Source organism: Vulpes vulpes, chromosome 9, assembly GCF_048418805.1.
Source record: "Vulpes vulpes isolate BD-2025 chromosome 9, VulVul3, whole genome shotgun sequence".
In the NCBI taxonomy this organism is placed as follows: domain Eukaryota; kingdom Metazoa; phylum Chordata; class Mammalia; order Carnivora; family Canidae; genus Vulpes; species Vulpes vulpes.
The window spans coordinates 91,305,441-91,330,648 of NC_132788.1; the positions used below are offsets into that span (position 1 = coordinate 91,305,441).

Below are 25,208 nucleotides of genomic sequence, written 5' to 3' on the forward strand. Positions count from 1 at the left end.
TATATAAACTTTTATTGGAACATAGCCATGCTTATCCATTTATATACGGTCTGTAGCTGCAACTGTGCTACAATGGCAGAGTTGAGTAGCTGTGACACAGACATATGGCTCACAAAGCCCTTCAAGTGAAAGTTTACCAGTCCTCTTCTAAGAGGGGGAGCTGTGTGTGAATGTGAAAAAAAAATTTTTTTTTAATTTGCCTCAGATGGAAACAGTCTATTAACTATGATCACAGAAGTTTTCTTTTTGTATTAGGAAGAAATCTCAAAGTACTGTTTTTAGGAAAACATTATAGGATCCTAGTGGGTCCTGGTTTATTAGTATTATTCTGTGGATGGAATTGATACTTTCGTTATTTCTTTTTTTTTTTTTTTTTACGATTTTTTATTTATTCATGAGACACACACACACACGCACACACACACAGAGGGGCAGAGACACAGGCAGAGGGAGAAGCAGGCTCCTTGCAGGGAGCCTGATGTGGGACTCGATCCCGGGTCTCCAGGATCACGCCCTGGTCTGAAGGTGATGCTAAACTGCTGAGCCACCCGGGCTGCCCTGTTATTTCTATAAGTCATTGAGAAGTCTATAATTCATTAAGATGACAAGGGTAATTTTCTTGATTTTAGAGTAAAGGAGACTCAGCTCTTATTGGGCTTTTTTTTTTTTAAGATTTTATTTATTTATTCATGAGAGACAGAATGAGAGAGAGAGGGGGGTGGGGAGGCAGAGACACTGGCAGAGGGAGAAGTAGGCTCCATGCAAGGAGCCTGACGTGGGACTCGATCCTGGGTTTCCAGGATCACACCCTGGGCTGAAGTCGGCGCTAAACCCCTGAGCCACTCAGGCTGCCTGGGCTTTTTTCTTTTGAAAGAATTTTAAGAGTTTTTAGCTAAGAAAGTCTAACAAATGTTTTCAGTTCGTTGGTATTTCAGATGAGGGAGACTGAGGTATAATATAGCCAAATATTTAAGAAAGGAGGAACCATCTTTGACATCCTTCCAAGTTTTTTCTTCCCCTACCCTTGTAACTATTATATTTTTTTGTTACTAGGTCAGGAGGATTTAGTATTTCCTAAATTTAAGTATTAGGACATTGCATGTGCACATATTGAAATTCTAGCAGCTTCAACCATTTCTTGGTTCTTTGTGGAGTTTTTCTGTTTTCTATATAATACAGTAGTATTTTTTTAAGCTGGCATTTTAAAATGCTAAGGGCAGGTAGCATTTATATAAACATGATTACCCACTGTGGGCCTCCTTCTTCTTGTAGGATGGGTCCTTGCTGTTGACATCTGCTACTTGGAGCCAGCCTCTTTCTGCACTTTGGGGAATGAAATCAGTATTTGATATGAAGTATGTATCTACTTTTATAACCCTAGTCTTTCTGTTCTGTAAATCACCTAATTTGTATTCCCCTTCATCCAGTTCTTCAACTTGAAGCCTTTCGGGAAAAGATGAATGCTGTGAGTTATTGTTAGTTTCTCTTTCTCATCTGTGGCTCATATTTAATAAGATTGTATCCTTTTTAATTCCAGGATATTCTTACCAAGTATTCTTACCACTCCCATCACACAGCTGACCCTTCACTAATCCAAAATGGCACATCTGTGTATTTTCTCATGTTCACATATGACAGTTACACTCTTTATCTTTCAAAGACATGTGTGGCCATTTTTTCTTTTAAACCAAGTAACTCCTGTTAATTACCTGTAATTAATTCTTTTGCGTCTTCTTGGTCAAACATGGAGGAAAAAAAAATTTTTTTTTTTTAAATATTAAACATACAGTTTTTCCTCTTTCGTTGCTGGGAATCCTGAGATGAGTATGGTCAGGCAGGAGGCTGAGAATCATGTTTATTTTCAGTGTCGAGTGGATATGTTCTGAAGGTCCATTGCTTATGTACTTCTGTTGTTTGTCTGTAGGCATTCCTTCACAGAAGATCACTATGTTGAGTTCAGTAAGCACTCTCAGGATCGGGTCATAGGTACAAAAGGAGACATTGCTCACGTAAGTACTTAATCCCCTGCTTTCAAGCTAATTATGCCCATTTGTTTGTGCTCAAAGCTCCTGGACTGAAGGACAGTCCTAAGGGCAACAATAAATTACTTAGTGATATTCTTTGTAGATAGAATCTAGAAGTGTATTTAAGTAGTTCTAAGCTATATGGGACCAAACATGAACTAATCTGGCAATTCGAGAAAGATTTCTTTAGCATAGCAGTTATTTTCAAATACTTACTAAGTTTTAGATGATTTTTTAAGTCTCTGCCTTTATGAAGCCTCACTGGGGAGACAGTATATAAGCAAAAATATAGTATGTCAGTTGGTAAGTGCTGCCAAGAAAAAGAAGCAGGGTAAGAGGAAGTGGTGGTGATGGTGTGGGGGACTTGTATTTTATCTAGGATAGTCAGTATCACTGAGTGGGTAATGTTTAAGGAATATTTTGAAGGAATTGTGGATGTCATGTAGATATTTGGGGGGAAAGTATTTTAAGATAGAGGGAATGTCAAGGGAAAAGTCCTTACTTGGGAGGTGGGAGAGAGAGGAAGGGGAACAGCTCAGGTCAGTGTCAGGGGGAGAGGGTGACATGTCATAGTAGCGTCTGACAGGCTGTTGTTAGGACCTTTGACTTTTCCTGTGAATGAGATGCAGACACTATAGGGTGAGCAGAGGACACATGACTGGCTGTAAAGTTCCTAAAATGTGAGTCTAGAGCAAGAGCAGGCTTTCCATTTAGAAGGGTGTCATGACAACTGACATGTGAGGCCTGCAATGGGCTGGGCCCAGTTGAGCATGGCACAGGTGATGAGAAGTGATACAGCTAGGCCCTGGGATTCTGGATGCATGCAGTTCTTCTATTAGACATTCAAGTAAGGAATGGCAGTTGAATCTACAAAATGGGAATTCAAGAGAGAGGTCTGGGATAGCAGATATTAATACAGGAATTACCTACAGGTTGATAGTCTTTAGAGCCATGAACCTGGATGAGATCATTAAGGAGGCTAGAGAAGAGAACTGTGGGGACAGTCCTAGGATGTGCCAATATTTCAGATTTGCCATGTGACCAGGACTTGGGATGGAGACCAAAGAGAATGGCCAGTAAGACAGCAGGAGACCTTATGAAAAAAATATACCACAGACGGCAAGGGAAGATTCTTTTGAGGAAGTCTCGATCAGCTGAGTCAAAAACTATTCATGAGTTTTTAAGATGAGAGTTTGAGAGGTGCTTTTGATTGAACAATTGGAGCTTTTTATTAACCACGTGAGGAGCTAATTCTGTGCATCAGGGCGACAGTCTGATTAGAGTAGGTTCATGAGAGAACAGGGAAGTGGAGACACTGAGTAGAGACCAGTCTTCTGAAGTATTTTTGCTGGAAAACAAAGCAGAGAAGTGGGGTGTAGTAGCTTGAAGGGGGGGAATTCTCTCAAACTCTTCACTTGAAAATGTTAAAATACATAGAAAAGCTGAAAGAGTAGTACATATACCGACCACCTAGATTCAGCAATGTAATGTTTTACCATTTTTCTTTCTAAATATATGTATGTGTTTCTGAATCATTTGAAAGTTAGTTGCAGACATCGGGACATTTTATCTCAAAGTCTTACAGCATGCATAGTCTAGCAATAAGGACATTTTACAACATAATCATATTCTATTATCAAACATAAGAAAATTTATATTAGTTCCCAAATAATCATCTAATATTCATCCATACTCAGTTTTCCCCATTGTTCCTTTGTTCCTGATGTGTTTGGTTTCAAGTGCCTTTTTTTTTTTTTTTTTTGAACCAGGATCCAGCCAAGATTCACATAATTGCATTTGGTTGTTATGTCTCACTAATGTTTTATTTTATCCTATTTTTTTTAAAGATTTTATTTATTTATTCATGAGAGATACAGAGAGAGAGAGAGAGGCAGAGACACAGGCAGAGGGAGAAGCAGGCTCCATGCAGGGAGCCTGTTGTGGGACTCAATCCTGGGTCTCCAGGATCACGCCCTGAGCCGAAGGCAGGCGCTAAACTGCTGAGCTACCCAGGGATCCCCTCACTAATGTTTTAAAGCCAAGCAGCATTTCTTTAGTTTTCATGACATTGACTTTTGAAGGGACCAGACTAGTTGTCTTTAGTTGTCTTGTCTCATGATCTCAATTTGTTTGTTTTCTTGTGGTGTCTCCTTATTTGTTCCTATATTAAAGGAGGATTTTTTTTTTTTTTTTTAAGATTGGAAATATTATATGTGTAAGCTGATGGGAAAGATCTGGTCTCTCTGCATGGGTTTCACATTGTAGACTTTGGAACTGTTAGTATTGTAGGCTAAAATACTGGGAAATTTTAAGGAGAAAAGGGTCTTTCATTGATACCTTTCTCCAAAAAGTGACCCTTTAATAGTATCTATGGGTAATTATTGGTCAATCCATATGAATTTCTCCATTTCAATCATAGAAACATTTTCTGTTTCTTGAAAGGAGGAGGGGTAGAAGAGGGTTTTCATATCTTTATTGCAATCTCTTTTGTTTTTTTGCAATCTCTCTTAATTTTCTTGTGGGAAACAGACTTTTCAAACCTTGAATGGAAGTCAAAGCACTTAAACTTTGCTTGGATTGGTATAGTTTTCCTACTTTTCAGGTATTATACAACATTAAGACTTTTATGATTTTGGTGGGATTTGGAAAGCATGGAGAGATATTTTACACAGCTTCTCTTTGAATTGTCAATGGATGGATCGTTCTGATTTTTCTCTTCCCACCCCTTCTTCTCTAAAGATTTATGATATTCAGACTGGCAACAAGCTGTTGACTCTGTTTAACCCAGATCTTGCCAACAACTACAAGAGGAACTGTGCCACCTTTAATCCTACAGATGATCTTGTCTTAAATGATGGCGTCCTCTGGGATGTCCGCTCTGCACAGGCCATCCACAAGTTTGACAAGTTCAACATGAACATCAGTGGTGTTTTCCATCCGAATGGACTGGAGGTCATCATTAATACTGAGATTGTATCCTTCATACCTATGTCTTACTTCCCATTTGTTAGCTGGTTTGTGATGCAGAAATAATTTATCTTTCTACCAACATCCTGTTAAAGTATCCACACAGGTAATAATTTGGTGCCTCTCCTTTGATTGGAAGTGTTAATCTCCAGTGGTTGATAATTACCAATGACTTTGATGAGCATGTTTTTCTTTGTATGGAGAAGAGTGACCAGATTCCTCCTTGTGCTTTTCAAGTATTAAACAAATTTCATGTCTTCAGAACAATTTTACTTTTGCATTACAGAAATCAGTTGCTAGATGTAAGAGTAAAATGAAGTGCTACTATTGAGAAGAAGGGAATTTGTATCACTTTCATGTATATATGTGAGAATACCATAGTAACTTTTCAGGGACATTATTCTATAATACGCATTCTAAATGCTTTTGTTTTACTTTGAAAGCATTTTTATTCTGCCTTTAAAAAAGTGTACTTTTAAGGCATTCATATCTCACAGGAGGGGAAAAAAGTGGTATTTCAGAATTTTCCTCATGAAGTTGCATAAAAAATTTTGTATAAAATAGTTTTCCTTGACCACTCTCCTCCTAGTGGGATCTTCGCACTTTCCATCTTTTACACACAGTTCCTGCTCTGGATCAGTGTCGTGTGGTATTTAACCACACGGGGACAGTGATGTATGGAGGTAATAAACTTTTTACTTTTCTACATTGTTATTTTTCTCTTTTCTCTTCCTCCTCATTAATTTGTTTGGAAATGTCTTTCAAATGTGAGTTGGAAAGCATTTTAAGGCTGTAACGTAAAAGACAACATGATAGCACAAATGGTGACAAAGTTTGTTGATGAAAATGTTGATTTAGGGTGAAAGGCCACTAGTTTTGAAGATAACAACCCTTGTATATAGAGAAATTTCATGCATTAATTTCCCATCTGTATCTTTATGAACTTGAAGAATCTTTGCATTTGTGGTCTTGTGATGTTGTAAGCCTTTAGCTGTAATACTTGCTGAGAGCTAGATGAGAGGTTGAGGATCCTGTTTGGTGTATGCAAGGAGGATGCATTGAGAGGAACTAACTAGATAGAGTGAATTTACTACAACAAAACTCACTAAAGTCTTGATTGTCCATTAATACTTCTGCACTTGTGAGTAGGGGATGTTTCTTATGTCTAATTGTATTTTGCTCCTTGCCCCTTTTATCCCTTTTTCCCAATTAGCTATGCTGCAGGCAGATGATGAAGATGACTTAATGGAAGAGAGGATGAAAAGCCCTTTTGGATCATCCTTCCGAACATTTAATGCAACTGACTACAAACCTATAGGTAAGCATGAAGAAACAGACATTATTCATTTTGTCATGTTTTGGTTTTCCTTATTTAATCCATCTCTTTTCTGTACTTTTTTCATTGAAAAGCCAAGAAGTTATGGAAATATTTATGAACAATCACCTTGAAATTCCTTTAGAGGAATTTTTAAGGTGATTGTTTTAAGGTCACAGCAATAGTCCAGTCCTGAGTCTTGTCACATTCTGTTTTCCAGCAACCATTGATGTGAAACGGAACATCTTTGACCTGTGTACAGACACCAAAGACTGCTATCTTGCTGTCATTGAGGTAAAGTGAGCCAACAGAAACCTTGCTGCTTTGTTCTGATGTTTAGAATCATTTTCAAGTTTTACAAGCATTTTGTCTGATCTAAGATATGTTCTAAAGTTGATGCATTTCCAAAGGTGGTTATTGATAACCTACTCATTTGATCAGGAGATAGACATTGTAAGAGACATAATAAGAAAATTCCAATATAAAACAATATGGACAATCTTATCTTCTAGTATCTTGGATTCACTGTTATTCCTTTCTTTCTTTTTTTTTATTTTTAAAAATATTTTATTTATTCATGAGAGAGAGAGAAAGAGAGAGAGAGAGAGAGAAAGGCAGAGACACGGGCAGAGGGAGAAGCAGGCTCCATGCCGGGAGCCTGACGGTGGGACTTGATCCTGGGTCTCCAGGATCAGGCCCTGGGCTGAAGGCAGTGCTAAACCACTGAGCCACCCGGGCTGCCCCTGTTATCCCTTTCTTAAAGGAGTCTAGATCTCTTGCCAGAACAAGATAGGTTCATTCTAAGGATGGTGGTCTCTCTTTTGTATCCCTTGCTCTTCTGAAGCCTTCTCATCCTGCTTTCTTTCCCTTTCTGTGTTCCAGCCAACATTTTCAGAATTAGTTCAAGAATTTTGAGTATCAGAAGCTTTGACAGTTATAGGGTCAAGGTGCATGGGTGCTACTCATAATTAAGATGTAGATGTGGGCCTTCTGAAAACTAACTGCTCTTTTTGGACTGGGTGTTCTATTTCAGAACCAAGGCAGCATGGATGCTCTGAATATGGACACAGTGTGCAGGCTGTATGAAGTGGGCAGGCAACGTTTGGCAGAGGATGAGGATGAAGAAGAGGACCAGGTCAGTGGTCTTTGAGATTTCTTGTTTCTAAACAATGCTTTATAGAACAATAGATTTTGCTCTTCTGCTTTTTGCCATAAAGATTTTTTATTAGTCTTTGCTACCTGTTGGTATATTCTGCAGGTGTATCAGCTATACAATTACTAAAATAACTAAAACTCAGAGGAAAGTAGATTTTTGTTATTCTAAAACTTTAACCCCAGTACTTGATGGTCTTGTGAGTTCCATTTGTAGATTAATTTGGAGTTAGCAATCTCTGAAATTGTTTTAGATGTTAGATGTTTCCTTGAACTCACTTTTGGACCAGTGCCCTGTATGGCTTCAGGATGAGCAGTCCCCATATTCCCAGTGTCAGTACAAAACAATGTCAGTCTGCTGAGATGGGTCTTAGAAAATGGCTTAATAAGCCTTGTAAAGGTCTGGTTTGCATTTTCTGTTTTATGGCATAGTCTTTTCACAGTAATCGATTGGAGCTTATAAGTAAAGAAGATTTTGATGCTTTTGGAAATTAAACATTTATTAAATGTGGATAGATAGTATGTTTCACAGTTTTTTTCATAGGGGATTTTAAATTATGGTCAGACTATGCTAGATGCTTGCCTATGTGGTGTGTTGGTATCTGTTATGAAAAGTTTCTTAAACTTCTGACTTTCAGCAGATCTTTCCTTTCAACTGGGCTCATCACATTCTCTATGCATAAAGCTCCTATAAATATCCATGCTTTTGTGTGTTTCAGCTCCTTTGGGTAGATACTAAGGAGTGCTTTTGCTATGTTGTATGGGAAGATTTATATTTAGTTTTATAAGAAACAAACTCTACCAGAAAGGCTGTATACATACATTTTTCATTTTCACCATCAGTAAATGAGAATTCTTGTTCCACATCCTTACCAGCATTTGGTATCATGTTTTGGATTTTGGACATTGTTATCAGTGTTTTGGATTTGGGACATTCTGATAGGTATGTAGTAGTATATATAACTATTTAAATTAAAAAATTGATAGACATTCCTTTTACACACAGTCAAAATGTGTGGTTTGATTTTTTTGGAGTAGAAAGGAGTTAGTCTTGTAGTTTTATGAACCTCTACAAATGTTCTCTGAGAATGATTTATGAACCTTTGACACCCTTCCTGATGGCTGATACCAGACCAAAAGGAAGGAGACTTTCTCTACAATCCCTTTTGGGCTCCTCCCGCATTTCAGGGAGCTTCTTTTTAAGTGGAAGGCTCTCATTATTTTAATTTGCATATCCCTGATGGAGCATCTTTCCGTATGCTTATTTGCCATTTGTAGATCTTTGATGAGATGTCAAAATCATTGGCCTATTTTATAAATTGGTTGCTTGTGTTTTTATTGAGTTTTATGAGTTCTTTAATATTTTGGCTAATAATCCTTTACCTGCAAATATTTCCTCTTAGTTTGTAGCTTATCTTCTCATTCTCTTGACAGTGTCTTTCAGAGAGCAGAAATTTTTGTCTTCATGAAGTCTAGTTCATCAGTTATTTCTTTCATGAATTGTGCCTTTGAGGTTGCATCTGAAAAGTTTTCAAACTCAAGGTCATCTAGATTTTCTCCTTTTAATTTTCTGGGAGTTGTATAGTTTTGCATTTTGCATTTAGGTCTGTGATTCTTTTTGAGTTAATTTTTGTGGAGGGTGTAAAGTCTGTGTCGAGGTTCATTGATTTTTTTTTTCTTTTTTTTTTTTTGGATGTCTGGTTTAAATTCCATTTGTTAAAGACTTTTTTTCCCATTGTATTGCCTGTGCTCCTTTCTCAAAGATCAGTTGACTATTTGGGGGGAGATGTGGAGCAGATGGAGAAGGAGAGAATCCTATGCAGGTTCCATGCCCAGCACAGAGTCCGACATGGGGCTCTATCTCATGACCATGAGATCATGACCTGAGCTAAAATCAAGAGTTGGACACTTAATCGGTTGAGCCACCCAGGCTATTGACTATTTTTATGTAGATTTATTTCTGGGCTCTCTACTGTTCTGTTGATCTTTTTGTCTATATTCTTCAGAACCACCGTCTTGGTTACTGTCATTTCATAGTAAGTTTTGACAAAAAGTTGGTATAGTGTCAGTCCTCCAACTTTGTTGTTCTTCAGTATTGTGTTGACCATTTTGGGTTGTTTGCTTCTCCATATAAACTTTTGAATCAGTTTGTTGATATCTGCAACATAGCTTGCTGGGATTTTGAATGGAAGAGCATTGAATTTATTTCTATACCAGGTTAGGAAGGTCTGACATCTTGACAATATTGAGGCTTCCTGTCCACGAACATGGACTCTCTCTTCATTTATTTAATTATTTGATTTTGTTTATCAGAATAATGTAGTTTTCCTCCTACAGATCTTGTACATATTTTGTTAGGTTTATACCTAAGTACTTAATTTTGAGAAGTGGGGCAAATGTAAGTAATACTGTGTTTTTAATTTTAGTTTCTATTTGTTCATTGCTGGTGTACAGGAAAGCTGTCCTAGGAAAGATTATGAATTCACTTTGTGTCCTGCAACACTGCTATAATGGCTTAATTCAGTTTTCATTGTCAGTTCTTTGGGATTTTCTGCATAGAAAGTCATATCATCTGCAAACAAAGAGTTTTAGTTCTTCCTTCCTAGCCTGTACCCTCTTTTTCCCCCCGTATTCTTGTCTTACCGTATTAGCTAGGACTTTCAATATGATGTTGAAAAGCAGTGATCTTGATTCTGATCTTAGCAGGAAAGTTCTGAGTTTCTTACCATTAAGAATGATGTTAGTTGTGGTTTCTTTATAGATAGGTGTTCTTTATCTAGTTGAAGAAGTTCCCCTTCATTCCTATTTTACTCAGAGCTTTTAGTTATGGGTGTTGGGTTTTGTTAGTCTTCTTCTGAATGTATTGATACGATCTTTTTTCTTTAGCCTTTTGAAGTAATGTATTACATTAATTGATTTTAAAATGTGAACCAGCCTTGCATAGCTGTAATACATCCTATTTGGTTATGGTGTATAATTCTTTTTATACAATGTACAATATGATTTGCTAATATTTTGTTGAGGGTTTTTACATCTGTGTTCATGAGAGATGTTGGACTGTAGTTTTCATTTCTTGTATAGTAGTCCCTTCCCCACCCTCCAGCCCCCCATCTGTAGTTTCACTTTCTGTGGTTTCACTTTCCATGGTTTCAGTTACTTGCAGTCAACTCCAGTCTGGAAACAGATGGTCCTCTTTCTGATGTATGGTCAGAAGGTCATTAGTAGCCTACATCACAGTGCCTCATTCACCTCACTGCATCTTACCATGTAGGCATTTTATCATCTCACATCATCACAAGAAGAAGGGTGACTACAATACAATCAGATTTTGAGAGAGAGACCATATTCACATTAATCTCTTACTATGCCTAATTTATAAACTAAACTTTATCATAGGCATGCATGTATAGCAAAAATATATATATAGGGTTTGATGTTGTCCTCTGTTTTCAGGCATCCACTGGGGATGGGGTATCTTGGAACATATCCTTATATCCTTATTGGATAAGGAGGGGAGCCTTACTGTAATATCTTTGGAGTTGGTATTAGGGTAATGCTGGATTCTTAAGATGAATCAGAAAATATTTTATCTGCTTCTTTCTCCTAGAAGAGATTTTAGAGAATTTATATATATATATACACACACACACACACACACACATATATATAATAATATATTATATATGTATTTATGTTTAAGTAGGATTCATCAGTGAACCCATGTGGGCCTTGTGCTTTCTGTTTTGGAAAGTTATTAAGTATTGATTAAGTTTCTTTAATAGCTAAAGCCCTATTCAGATTGTCTATTCTTCTGTGCATTTTGGCAAATGGTGCCTTTCAAGGGGTCAGTTCATTTCATCTAGGTTATCGAATTTGTGGTCATACAGTTCATAGAATTCTTTTATCCTTTAAAATTTTTTTCTTAAAGATTTTATTAATTTATTTATTTTTAAAATATTTTATTTATTAGAGAAAGACTTTGTGTGTGTGAGTAGGGGGAGGTACAGTGGGGTGTGGAGCCTGATATGGGGCTTGACCCACAACCCTGAGATCATGACCTGAGCTGAAGACAAGAGTCAGCTGTTCAACCGACTAAGACACCCACCCAGTTGCCTCAGAATTCTTTTATCCTTTTAATGTCCATGGGATCTGTAGTGATGTATCCTGTCTTTCATTTCTGATATTAGTAATTTCTGTCCCCTTTTTTTCTTAGCGTGGCTAGAGGCTTATCAATTCTATCAGTCTTTTTTTTGAGATTTTATTTATTTATTTGAGAGAGAGAGATCAAGCAGGGGAGGAGCAGAGGGAGAGGGAGAAACAGAAGCAGTATCCCCACTGAGCAAGGAGCCCGAAATGGGGCTCAATCCCAGGACCCTGGGATCATGACCTGAGCTGAAGCCAGACTCTTAACTTACTGAGCCACCCAGGTGCCCCCAATTTCATCAATCTTTAATATTTAAAGAACCAGCTTTTTTGACTGCATTGATTTTTCTCTGTTAATTTCCTGATTTCAATTTCATTGGTTTCTACTCTAATTTCTGTTATTTCTTCTGCTTGCTTTGGATTTGATTTGCTCTTCTATTTTTAGTTTTCTAAGGTAGATGCTTAGCAACTGAATTTAGATCTTTATTCTTTTCTAATATGTATTCAGTGCTATAAATTTCCCTCTATGCACTGCTTTCATTGCACCCCACAAATTTTTATAAGTGTATTTTCATTTAGTTTAAAGTATTTTTTGAGATTTCTTCTTTGACTCATGGATTCAGAAGTGTGTTGTTTAATCTCCAAGTATTTGGAGTTTCTGAGCTATATTTCTTTTACTGATTTTTAGTTTAATGCCATTGTGGTCTGAGAGCAAACATTATATAATTTCTATTTAAATTTGTTATGGTGTGCTTAATGGTCCAGAATGTGGTTTATCTTGATGAATGTTTCATATGAGTTTGAGAAGAATGTGTTTTGGGATCCCTGGGTGGTGCAGCGGTTTGGCGCCTGCCTTTGGCCCAGGGCGCGATCCTGGAGACCCGGGATCGAATCCCACGTCGGGCTCCCGGTGCATGGAGCCTGCTTCTCCCTCTGCCTGTGTCTCTGTGCCTCTCTCTCTCTCTCTCTCTGTGACTATCATAAATAAATAAAAATTAAAAAAAAAAAGAAGAATGTGTATTGAGTTGTTGGACAAAGTAGTCTATGGATGCCCATTATACCCTGTTGATTGATGATGTTGATCACTTCAACCATGTCCTTACTGATTTTCTGCCTGCTCTTTCCTTTTTTATTTTTTTAAAGATTTAATTAATTTATTTGAGAGAGAAAGAGTACAAGTAGGGGGAGGAGCGAGGGAGAGGGACAAGCAGACTACGCTGAGCACGGAGCCCAGTGTGGGGCTCAGTCTCACGACCCTTGAGATCATGACCTGAACCAAAATTAGGAGGTGGGTACTTAACACTGAGCCACCCAGGCACCCCTTTATCTTTCCATTTCTGATAGAGGGGTATTGAAGTTTCCAGTTACAGTAAGTGGATTCGTCTATTCTGTCAGTTTTTGCCTCTTGCATTTTGATGCTCTATTGTTAGGCATATGTATGTTACAGATTGTTATATTTCCTTGGAGAATTAACTCCTTAATCATCATATAATGTCCGTCTTTATCCCTGGTAACTTTCCTTAGTCTGAGTGTCTTGGTCTGAAAGTAGTTACGCTGGCTTTCTTTAATTCGTGTTAGCATGATAGAGCTTCCTCCATCCATTTATTTTTTATTTTTAAAGATTTTATTTATTTATTCATGAGAGACAGAAAGAGAGAGAGGCAGAGACACAGGCAGAGGGAGAAGCAGGCTCCATGCAGGGAGCTTAATGTGGGACTTGATCTCGGGTCTTCAGGATCACGCCTGGGCTGAAGATGGCGCTAAACCGCTGAGCCTCTGGGGCTGCCCTATCCATTTATTTTTAATCTGTATGTGTCTTTCTATTTAAAGTGGGTTTCTGGTAGACAGCATGTACTTGGGTCTTGTTTCTTGATTCACATTGATAATGTTTTTTAATTGATGCATTTGGAATATTGACACTCTAAGTGATCATTGGTATAGTTGCCTTCGGGGCACCTGGTTGGCTCAGTGGTTGAGCATCTGCCTTTGGCTCAGGTCATGATCCAGGGTCCTGGGATCAAGTCCTGCATCAGGCTCCCAAAAGGGAGCCTACTTCGCCCTCTGCCTATGATTCTACCTCTCTTCTGTTTCTCTCATGAATAAATAAAAAAAACCTTAAGGAAAAAATAGGTATAGTTCCCTTCATATCTGTACTTATTACTGATTTCTATGTGTTGCCCTTGTTTTTTATTCCTGTTTTTGTTTGCTACTCTTTGTATGCTTTTTGTTGTTTTAATTTAACATTTTTATAGGATTCAACTCTTTGTTAACATTTATACTTAAAAAAAATTTTTTTAGTGGTTGCCTTAGAGGTTGCTATATACCTTTTCTAGTAATCCAAGTCCACTTTGAAATAATAATCTACCTCTTTACAGGTAGTACAAGTACCTTAGAATAATCCTAATTCTTCCCTCCTTGTTTTATTGCTGTCCTTTATTTTACTTATGTGTAAGCATTCAGAAGAATATGTATGTATATGCATAATCATATAAGCACACATTATTGGTGGTTATTTTGGATAAACTGTTACTATTTTGTACACAGATCCATTATAAAAAAAAAATAAGGATGCCTAGGTAGCTCAGTCAGTTAGTCACCTGCCTTTGGCTCAGGTCATGATTCCAGGGTCCTAGGATTGAGCCCTATGGCTTGCTCTCTGCTCAGTTGGAGTCTGCCTCTCCCTCTCCCTCTGCCTCTTCCACCCTCTGTGTATGCACTCGTTCTCTCTCAAAATAAAAAAAAATTTTCTACAAAGAATAACTGAAATATTTATTCTACCTTTACTTCCTTCTCCACTGCTCTTCCTTTATTTTGATTGGAGTTTCTGACCTTGATCATTATCCTTCCCTTTGAAGAATTTAACATTTCTTGCAAGATGGGTCTACTGGCAACAAATTCCCTCAATTTTTGTCTGAAGAAGAACTTCTTTTCTTTTCTTTTCTTTTCTTTTCTTTTCTTTTCTTTTCTTTTCCTTTCTTTTCTTTTCTTTTCTTTTCTTCTTTTCTTTCTAAAATTTTATTTATTTATTTATTTATTTATTTATATATATATATATATATATATATATATATGATAGTCACACAAGAGAGAGGCAGAGACACAGGCAGAGGGAGAAGCAGGCTCCATGCACCGGAGCCCGACGTGGGATTCGATCCTGGGTCTCCAGGACCACGCCCCGGGCCAAAGGCAGGCGCTAAACCGCTGCGCCACCTAGGGATCCCCAAGAATTTTTTTCTCTGCTTTTGAAGGACAGGGCTATGGAATTCTAGGTTGGTCAATTTTTTTGTTTCTGAACATTTTAAGTATTTCACTTTCCTCTCCTTGCATGGTTTTTGAGGAGATGTGTGGTACAGTTTTTATGTTTTTTCCTTTTTAAGGTCTCTTTCTCTCCTCTGGCTTCTTTTAAGGATTTTTTTTTTTAATCTTTGATTTTCTGTAGTTTGGAAATGATGTCCCTATGTGTAGGTTTTTTGGGGGTATTTATCTTGCTCAGTGTTCTTAGAGCTTCCTGGATCTGTGGCATGGTGTCTGCCATTAATTTTGGCAAAATTTTCAGTCATCATGATTCAAATACTTTTTTTTTCTTTTCTTTTCTTTGAGAGAGAGTGAATGGGGAGGAAAGGGCAGAGGGAGAGGGAGAGAGGGAATCTTAAGCAGGCTCGATGCCCAGTGTGAAGCCTGATGTGGGGCTCAATCTCACAACTTTGTGTTTTTTTTTTTTTTTTAAGATTTCATTTTATTCATGAGAGACACAGAGACATTGGCAGAGACATAGAGCGAGACATCAGGCTGTCTGTAGGAGCCTGATGCAGAACGTGATCCTGACCTGAGCCAAAGGCAGACGGTCAGCTACTGAGCCATCCAGGTGCCCCTTGATCTCACAACTTTGAGATTATGACCTGAGCTGAAATCAAGAGTCAGATTGGTTAACTAACTGAGCCAACCAGGTGCCCCCAAATATTTCTTCTGTTTCTTTTTTTCTTTTAGAATCTCTGTTATGTGTATGTTACACCTTTTGTACTCATTCCACAGTTTTTGGATATTTTGTTATGTGTTTTTAAGTCTTTGTTCTCTCTGCTTTTCCGTTTTGGTGTGGTGTCTTTTGAGATATCCTCAAGCTCCGAGATTCTTTTCTTAGCTTTGTACAGTCTACTAATAAAGCCTATCAAAGCCATTCATTTCTGTCACAGTGTTTTTAATTGATAGCATTCCTTTTGGTTCTTTAAATTTCCATCTCTCTGTTCCCATTGCCTGTCTGTTCTTGCATACTGTCCAGTTTATCCATTAGAGAGCCACTTCAGCATCTTGACCATGGTTGTTTCAAATTCCTCATCTAATAACTCCTGTCATATCTAAGTCTGGTTCCATTGCCTTCTCTGTCTCTTCAAACTGTGTTTTTTCCCCTTTTAGTAGGTCTTAACATTTCTTTTTTTTCGAAGATTTTATTTTTAAGCAATCTCTATAGCCAACGTGTGTTGATGACTGGGGCTCAACCTCACTACCCTGAGATCAAGAGTCACATGCTCCACCAACTCAGCCACCCAGGCATCCTGTAATTTTTTTCTTTTCTTGATACCTGGATATGACGTGCTGGGTGAAAAGACCTGCTGTAAATTGGCCTTTAATAATATGGTGGCAAGGTTTGGGGGAAGGGAAGTGTTTTATAGTCCTATAAGTAGGTCTCAGTGTTTTAGTGAGTCTATATCTCTGTGCTGTGAACTTCACACATGGTTCTGAGTTTTTTCCATCTTGTTTTGGAGGGAAAGGAGGGCTACAGTGGACTAGAGTTTGGATATTTCCCTTCCCCCAGGTCAGTTAGGCTCTGATAGTTTCCCAGCAGGTTAGCCTCTAGTTAAATACTTCTCCGAAGGGGAGGCCTTGTTAAAAAGAACAGAATGCTCTCGTGTATTTCAAAATAGTCCCCCCTCTGCCCTCTTTGGGAAGGCCAAAGGGATTTTTCTCCAGTACTCACTATGAAAACCTGGTCAAGTTCCTGGAGGTAAAATTCATGTAAGTGTGGGGGCCCAGTTGAGTGGGTCTTTCTAGTTTTCTCTCTGAAGATTTATCCTCAGAATTGTGTTTAGTAATTTATCAGTTATAGTTCAGGTTTTCCAACCTTGGCACTGGTTCCTATGGACGTTTATCCTTTTGGATTTATGCCCTGATAAGTTGCAATTTTCTGCATTTTCTTGCTGGTGTCTCCAATTTTGGGGGCATTGTGCCCCTGTGACCCCCAGCCCTCTGTCAAATCTAAAAAGAGTTGTTGATTTTTCAGTTTGTTCAGCTTTTTACTTGTTAGGATGGGGACTTCCAGCTGACATGCCACTTTGGAAACTAGAAGCAGTACCATGTTGTTATTTTCTAAGATTTTATTTATTTTTTAGAGAGAGAGAGAGACAGAGAGGGAAAGAGAGGGAGAGAGAGCGCACAAGCAGGGACAGAGAGAAGGAAAAGCAAGGAGCCTGATGCAGGGCTCAATCACAGGATCCTGGGATCATGACCTGAGCCAAAGGCAGAGAGTTCACTGACTAACCCACCCAGGTGCCCATTACCATGGTTTTTGAATGCCTTATTTATTAAAAGACAGGCTTTGGAGTTTAAACCACTTTACCCAGTGCTTCTAGGGAATTCCCTAGTGTGGAAGGGGATTTCTGTTAATGCTTTCCAGCTTCATGGCTTGGAGAGTCCTCAGTGATCTCCTTGGTTTCATGGAGGAGAAGGAGCCTGTTTTGTTGAAAGTTCATGTGAGTTTTGAGATATGGACAAAAGGGAGAGGTCTTCAGAAGGATATTTGAGGATTTTTTGTTTGTTTGTTTGTTTGTTTGTTTTAATACGCTCCATACTTAGCATGGAGCTAAAACATGGGGCTTGAACTCACAACCCTGAGATCCAGACCTGAACTGAGATCAAGAGTTGGTCGCTTAACCAGGTGGCTCACTTGAGATCTTTGTGACATGGATCTTCACGTTCTCTTGAGTATTATACTATTTAACTTGGACGTGTTGGTAGTGTTTCTTGGTAGCAGAGCCCACAAGTGCTACTAGATCCTCCAAATGTTACATGGTTACCTTGATTTGGTGGTTTCTTAATAGTGGCCAACTGTTATCTTAGTCACCTCACTCAATGCATACTCTTTTCCACTATAACTGTCATGAAACATGATGTAGTTTATCCTTGAATAGATACAGAAGATGATGTTGTTGAGCTATTTGTCAGTATGTTACAGTGGTACAGACGATCTCATCCTCTATGGCTTCATTCATCACTACCCCCGTCACCTGTAGATCATTACCACTTCTCAGTTGTCTCAAGCTTCTTGGATGTTGCACGTTGTACTGTAAATTTAAAGCAGGAATGGAGTTTATTTATCAATACCATTATTCCTACCCTCCTAATATCCTTGCAGTTTATGAGGGAGTGGCAGTAATAGTCTTGGGACTGTCACCTGGATCCAGTCCATGTGGTACCTATTATCTTTGAGGAAGAGGTCAGGAGAAGTAAAACTAGCATTGCCCTAGACACCTTGGGATCTGGAAGGCTGCTGTTCTCAGGGTTGGCCTCATTCTTCTTGCAGACGTAAAGTGATGAGAAGTGAGTTTTTTCATGGCTGGCTGTGGAAGCAAGAGACCACCATAAAAGAACAACTTAAGGGAAGGGACTTCTTGATTCTTTTCCTATGCTTCTGTTTAACTTTCCTTTTGGTAAGGTTAAGAGAGAAGGAGAAAGGGGGCTGGGTAGGGTAGTTGTTAGGACTTCTGACTGTGGTACAGGAAGGAAAAATAGACTTTCTTGTCACAAATAGCCAAGGTCGAGAGAGGCAGGCTCAAGAAGGCCCTAATGAATGGCTCTAGGCCATTGTGGACTATGTGTCTGTGTAGGCAATGTAGGTGAGTTAGCATTGCTTCTGGATTTGATTTCAAGGCTTGTTTCATTACATAATGACATCACTGTCCTTAGGGATCATCTGGTGCATTGCATTTTTGAAGGACCTCCTTAGAGATCTGGTTTTACTCTCAAGCCCTTGGCATTTTGATTTTGATTTAGAGTTGTTTTAGTGGGAGATACCATATCTATCTAAGCACATTTCCTTTGTCTCCTGAATTCTGTTGATTTACGTGTCAACTTGGAATCTTGCAGTAGTAGTATTTTGCAGTATTTATTACTATTTCCATTAGATTTCTCTCTTCCCTGTGCCAGCTTGATTTTATTTTTAACTCACTTTCCTTTGTGTGCTTCACCTAATTTTAAAATTAGAGACTTAATTTTCTTGCAAGTCATTTGCCATTCAAAGTTTTGTCCTAGTCTAAATATCTGCTCTCAGGTCTCCTCAGATGTTCCAGGTATGACTTATATGGCTCAGGGATGCCAGCACCTGTGACTGACACTTTGAATTTGCCTTTTCACCTTAGCAAAATAAAATTAGAAGTATGAATGATCAGCTGCCACCTGATAAAATGGTCCAGCATAAAGTGCCTATATAAATATTTATTAGAAAGCTTTATTGAGATATAATTTACATACCATAAAAATGGTTGTTTTTTGCCCTTACATTTCAGTAAGTTTGGAGATTAACAAGAAGGAACAAATGGAATCAATATATTGTTGAATGAAAACATCTATGATGTATTTGGCTTCCATAAATATTTGGTTCCTAAGGTTGCTAGTCCTCCAGCCTTCAGGCATTTGATGAAAGCAGAGATAAGCCAGTCATTTATCAAAGCTCATACTATCCATTGGAATTTTGGTATCTGTGTTGTTTTTTTACAAATCAATTCAGTCAACTTTGATGTTGGCTTTTAGGAAAATTATAAAATCAGATTAGTAATTGATCATTGTTTCTATATTTTGAAAAGGCAATACATTTCAACTAATTATAGTTAACCTTAAATTTAAAAAACAAAAAACAAGGGAATAATGCTCTCTTTTCTCCACTCCATTTTGGAATCTGGGACACACTGTGTGCTGTGCTTCCTGTGTGTTCTCCACTGCCTAGAAGCGGATGGTAAGAGTCTTTACTGATTACACACCTGCTATAAGCCTGGTCATTGATTCCTAAAAGACCTTTTTCTCCCCACTAAATTTTTTAAATGTATGTGAGTTAGATTCTACCCATGAGATGAAAAACCATAAGTTTATGACTCTGAAATGAACCTTTTAATGATTGTTAAACACCAGGAACAACTGTCAGAAAGAGAAGCAGGAGTTTAACTTTTATAAGATAAGACATGTTGAATGAACTGTCAAGAAGAGTAGGCTCAGATTTCATTTCATTTCTTTCTTTCTTTCTTTCTTTCTTTCTTTCTTTCTTTCTTTCTTTCTTTCATTTATTTACGAGAGAGCACAAGCCAGGGGCAGCAGCATGGAGAGAGGGAGAAGCAGGCCTCCTGCTGATCAGAGAACCCATTGTGGGGCTCAATCCCAGGACCCTAGGATCATGATCTGAGTAGAAAGCAGACGTTTAACCAACTGAGCCACTCAGTCACCTCTAAGCTCAGGTTTTAATTACATTTTTATAAAGTTATCTTGATGTTTAGATTAACTGTTCTTAAAGTATGATCAGAAGTTTGGTTTTCTAAGAGGTTGGTTATATTTTTGAAGGTAATATATGCTAAAAGAAAAAAATATATATATGCTAAAAGCTATTTCTCTTGAAAATGAGACGTATTCAAGAAGAATTTTAAATGGTCTAGAAACAAATGCACTGATTTAAAAAATCAAATTGTTTAAGTTCTAGACAACAGGACAGTTGGATGTAGCAGAGAACATCAGTGAAATACCTGGAATTACCTTTTTAGTTCTGTTTTTGGGAGTCTGTGGATAGGGTATATTATTACAGAAAAGGAGAACATTAGAAGATACTTATACAGAGGTTCTTCATTAGGGGTGCACTTCACAGTTTCTGGGGAAACTTTCCAAAATCCATCTGTGTGAGCTTCACTTGTAAAGGTTAGCTCTGTCAGCTGGACCCTGGGTGTGGTTTAGGAATTTGTATTTTGGGAAACTTTTTCCCAGGTGCTTCTGATGATACATTTGAGTAGGAGCCACTCACCTCTTTAACAAGAAATTGGGATTCACAGAGGTTGGCATTAGAGAGTTGTTCAATAAGTAGTGCTTCCCTTGTAATTCTGGAACATGGTCAGTATTTGTGGATCTCCTGTGGTTTTGGTTCTGGGAATGGATAAGACTATAGAGAGCTGGAGAGACTAGAGACAGGCAAGAGAAGGGAGATGCATTAGTGAGTGTAATGAGAGTGGGTAGGAGGGAGTCCTGGGTACCTGACATTTGTGGGAAACAGTAGTCAATTGGATTTGAAGCCATAGGAGTGGGAGAAGTGAAAGATAGTTGAGATTTTCAGCTGGTAACTGGGAGAAGTATAGAAAAGGTACTGGCTTTAAAGGTGCTTTTAGAATTAGAGTTAGTTTTAGAATTAAGAGATTTTAAGTTTCTGTGGTATGAATGGATAGAGCCACCTGAGAGTTCAAGAATTAGGAATTAGAGGAAATATGAAGGCAGAAATTAAAGTTGTAGGAACCTCTGGGTTGAGGAGATTTGCAAGAGACCAGGTACAGATAAGCCCATTGTAGAGGCCAGGATTGGTGTCAGTCACCAGAGAGAAGCCCTATGGTTGGCTCTCCAGGCCTTCCTGTTCCTTTAGGAAGGTTTCAGTCATTGTAACAGGAACAACAAACTTTTGTTGAACACTTTGTATATAATAGGCACTTTTCAAAGTGATTATATACATACATGTGTGCACATTATTTCCCTCCCTTAAGCCCTAGCAACAACCCTATGAGGCAAAGTAAGTCATCCAAAAATCAGTTATTCCATCCGTAGAGTTTGGGTTCAGTGGCAGCAGCCTGGCTCCAGAGTAAACACCATTAATTACTGCCCTATGGAGTGATGGGGTAAAAGTCAGAGTCCAGTGTTAGAGGAGGAGAGAGTGAGGGAATGAGTGAGCAAGTGGCGGTGGGGTACCTGGAGGCCTGGAAGCAATGTGGAGCCTGTGTGGATGGAGCAGTCTTTAGGTTTGGGCAACTTTGACCCTCCTCAGAGTAGGTGAGAAGCCAGTGGAGAGAAGTGTTGAAGGTGGGTGTGTGGGGGTGGCAGGTGGGTGGCAGTGGTAATGAGATCCAGAGAGGACTGCTGTGCAGAGTATGAATGAAAGGCTGGCTTCCTACTCAGACCAGGGTTAAGTCAGGTTCAGATGTGGAGATGGGATCAGAGGGCAGTGGAGGGAGCTCATACCAGTTGACCTCCTCTCTGTACAAGGAGGGGAATTGGGTTCTTTAATTTGCAGGGGTTTGGGGTTTTGGATAACCATGAAATTGACTTAACAGTAGAATTTATGGGCAGCCCGGGTGGCTTAGCGGTTTGGCGCTGCCTTCAGCCTAGGGCATGATGCTGGAGTCCCGGATCGAGTCCCACGTCGGTCTCCCTGCATGGAGCCTGCTTCTCCCTCTGCCTGTGTCTCTGCCTCTCTCTGTGTCTCTCATGAATAAATGAGTAAAATCTTAAAAAAAAAAAAAAAATGAGACAATTCTGGATTCTACCAAGATTTTTGTTTTCATTAAGTAATAATTTTTAGTTTCTTTTATTTCCTTTTTTTTTTTTTAAACCACTTTTGACAACTCCTTAATTCTTTAGATATGAAGGAGAGGGGCTCATGTTACCAACTAGGTAACTAAACCAGCAGAGAATGCTGCTAAAATTACTTTCTAAACTCACTTTTGGGTTCAGCTACAGAATTAGATTCTGTATTTTGTTTTCTTTTCTTTTCTTTTTTTTTTTTTAAGATTTTATTTATCTGAGAGACAGCACTAGTGGAGGGGCATAGGGAGAGGGAGAAGCAGACTCCCCATTGAGCATGGGGCCTGATGTGGGGCTTGATCCCGGGATGCTGAGATCATGACCTGAGCCAAAGTCAGACACCCAACTGACTGAGCCACTCAGGCGCCCCAGATTCTACAGTTTTTTGGACAGATCTTGTGAGCCTCTGTTTCATGATTTGGGTTTCAGATTTAAAATTTAGAAAGTGAGTATACGGCCATATCCATGTATAACAAAATACGTGTTAAACCAGCATTGGTCATTAACCATGGAGTTTAAAAAATGATGGATTCAGGTAGACTTTCCTACTCGTTTCCCTTGCCCTGTCATGGTCACATAAGTCCTCATGGCCTTCCAGGATGAATATATATAAACTATTTCTTCTACAAGATTAGGTAAGGTTAGATTTGTAATAATCTGGAATGTTATCTGTAGTTCAGAGCTCAGACCCTGATTGACCTATTTTCTAAGAATGCTTTTTTTTTTTTAAATTTATTTATTTATGATAGTCACAGAGAGAGAGAGAGAGAGGCAGAGACACAGGCAGAGGGAGAAGCAGGCTCCATGCACTGGGAGCCTGATATGGGATTTGATCCCGGGTCTCCAGGATCGCGTGGGGGGCCAAAGGCAGGCGCCAAACCACTGCGCCACCCAGGGATCCCTCTAAGAATGCTTTTGATTTAGGAGCTGTTTTGCAGTTCTGGATCAGTTAGGCTTTGATATTTTTAGAAGTGAAAAAGAAGGGTCTACTTAAATTTGCTGGTTAACAGCTTCCTGTTTGAACCATGTAACCTTTATATACCCACTCAGCTGTGGACCTTTAAAAGTTGTGGGACGTTGAAAATTCATGTAAATTGCCCGTGTTCACACACCATGTAATTGGCAGGGCTAAGATTCTAACCAGGCGTGTTTGATCCCAAAGCCCAGGCATTTTCTCCTGTCCCATACTCTTTAAATAATGCCAAATGTGCATCTGTATCAGTAACTGTGTATTAATTTTGGAATCAAAAATAAAAATAAAAAAGTTCTCTTAATTTTTAAATGTAATTATATTGTCCCATAGAGGCTTAAGAACCATAGGGCTATGGATACTCTGTTCTTTAGTGTACTTGTTTTTAACTATGGTACTTTATTAATGGATTAGAACTAATTTTGGTCAAGGCCATGAAAATATGCCTGAAGAGAGGCAAAAATTGTAATCTGGTAAGCACTTTGGATTATTTCCCTGAATTTTGACCATTCTCCCTTTTTCCTAGTATTTGTATGAGCTGATGTGCTTGTAGGGGCTAAGGAGCTTGTCTGTGGTTCAGTTTGTCATTACTGCCTCCAAGCACTCTCAATGCCTTTCCAGTAAGTGAATGCTTAGTAGCCATCCATATGGAGGTAATAATGTGGCCTAGGCTGTGGAACAGTGATCTAGGCTATCATGTGTGTTCTTATATACAAGCATGTGCAAGCTCTGGTTTAGACCATACACACGTTTGTACAAGCCTTAGGTTTACTGGGTAAAGGGGTTAGTCCTTCCCATATAGCTGCCAAAAATTGTTGAAAAGTCTAAGTCATTGGGCCAGACAGTATATCAAAAGTCTCTAAAGGGTGGTTCCAAAATTATCAAAAGTCCATAAAGCATGGCTCCTCTCTCTGCTGAACATTAGTCTAGTTTATATTATAGATGATGAACACTAGTGGCCAAATAAGTACAACATTTTAGGTTTTTAAGTGATTGGCATGCAGCAATACTTTTTTTTTTCCCCCAGCAACACTTTTAAAAATGTGTTTTACCTATTTTTTCCTGTATATCTTGGGCTTATTCTTTTTTTGACTCTCCTTAGGATGATGATGTATTAAATGAATTTTATATTTTATTATTGCAGGAATTAGAGTCCTTTTGCTACTGGCAAGGTTGACAGTTGGTGTTTGAGAAGGATAAGTGAATGATGGTCACATTTATTTGGGAATACCTGTTACTCTTTTCAAAACAGGGGTGTCTTTGTTTCCTTTCAAGCAGAAGACACAATTTGGATTCTAGTGCAAAGTTGAAATCTGTGGCAGATGCTAGAATGTATCCTTTACAAAGCCCAGTACCCACAGTCAGTATTTCATTAGTTTTCTGGTAGTTTTCCTGACTGTCTGAAGATCTCTTAAGAATTGAGGGAAGGACAGTTTCTCTAGCACACTTTGTGTTTTCCTGTGTGTGGCTTGTAACAGAAAATGTACCTATCTATGTTCTGTATTGTAAAGTCAGTTTTATTGGATCATTAGATACTTACGATAGCACTGTTAAGAGGTTTACCTACTTCTTTATAAGATCAAGGGCAAGACCTTGAAGGGTTTAGGCATTGACTCAGCAGTTGTGTTCTTCCTCTGTCTTGTTAAAGCACTGATTTTTAGATTCCAGTAGAAGCTTTTGTTCCAGTGGCCCAACTGATTTCACTTGGTTTGGTTGATGCAGGAGAGAGAGAAGAGCTCCCTTGGTTTTGTTATTAGGTATTTAGGAACCTAGAATGTTGATGGCAGAGCCTTCTGTGAATGAGCTATGTGTTTTTTCTTGGATAAGGGCTGTGTAACCAGTAATGCCTTTGTGGAGTGACCAGTAATCCTTATCTGAGAGGTGCTTTGAGTATCTTGGGGGCCATGTGTGTACCTGTCTCAGGCTTCATTAGATTCTCTAGATTACCACTCTCTCTCTACTGACAGTTTCCTCCACTGCCCTTTGGGAAGGAGGGAAAGACTGCCCATGTGGCCCATGTGGGTTAGGCCTCTCTGTTTTTCCTAATGGA

The 25,208-nt window shown here is 38.7% G+C and overlaps 1 protein-coding gene across 3 annotated transcripts in view; it reads left to right on the forward strand.

Moving 5' to 3' along the window:
- Positions 1-25,208, forward strand: part of DCAF1 (DDB1 and CUL4 associated factor 1) — a 73,778-nt gene that overhangs the window by 43,188 nt on the left and 5,382 nt on the right. For all 3 annotated transcript variants that reach the window (XR_011994392.1, XM_072720930.1, XM_072720932.1), the window contains 7 exons: positions 1,273-1,355; positions 1,925-2,009; positions 4,764-4,997; positions 5,581-5,674; positions 6,205-6,309; positions 6,527-6,600; positions 7,340-7,441. Coding sequence is in view for 2 of the 3 variants with exons in the window: in XM_072720930.1 (XP_072577031.1) it covers positions 1,273-1,355; positions 1,925-2,009; positions 4,764-4,997; positions 5,581-5,674; positions 6,205-6,309; positions 6,527-6,600; positions 7,340-7,441 (777 nt within the window). In the remaining variant the exon portion in view is untranslated. The remainder of the gene's footprint in view (positions 1-1,272; positions 1,356-1,924; positions 2,010-4,763; positions 4,998-5,580; positions 5,675-6,204; positions 6,310-6,526; positions 6,601-7,339; positions 7,442-25,208) is intronic.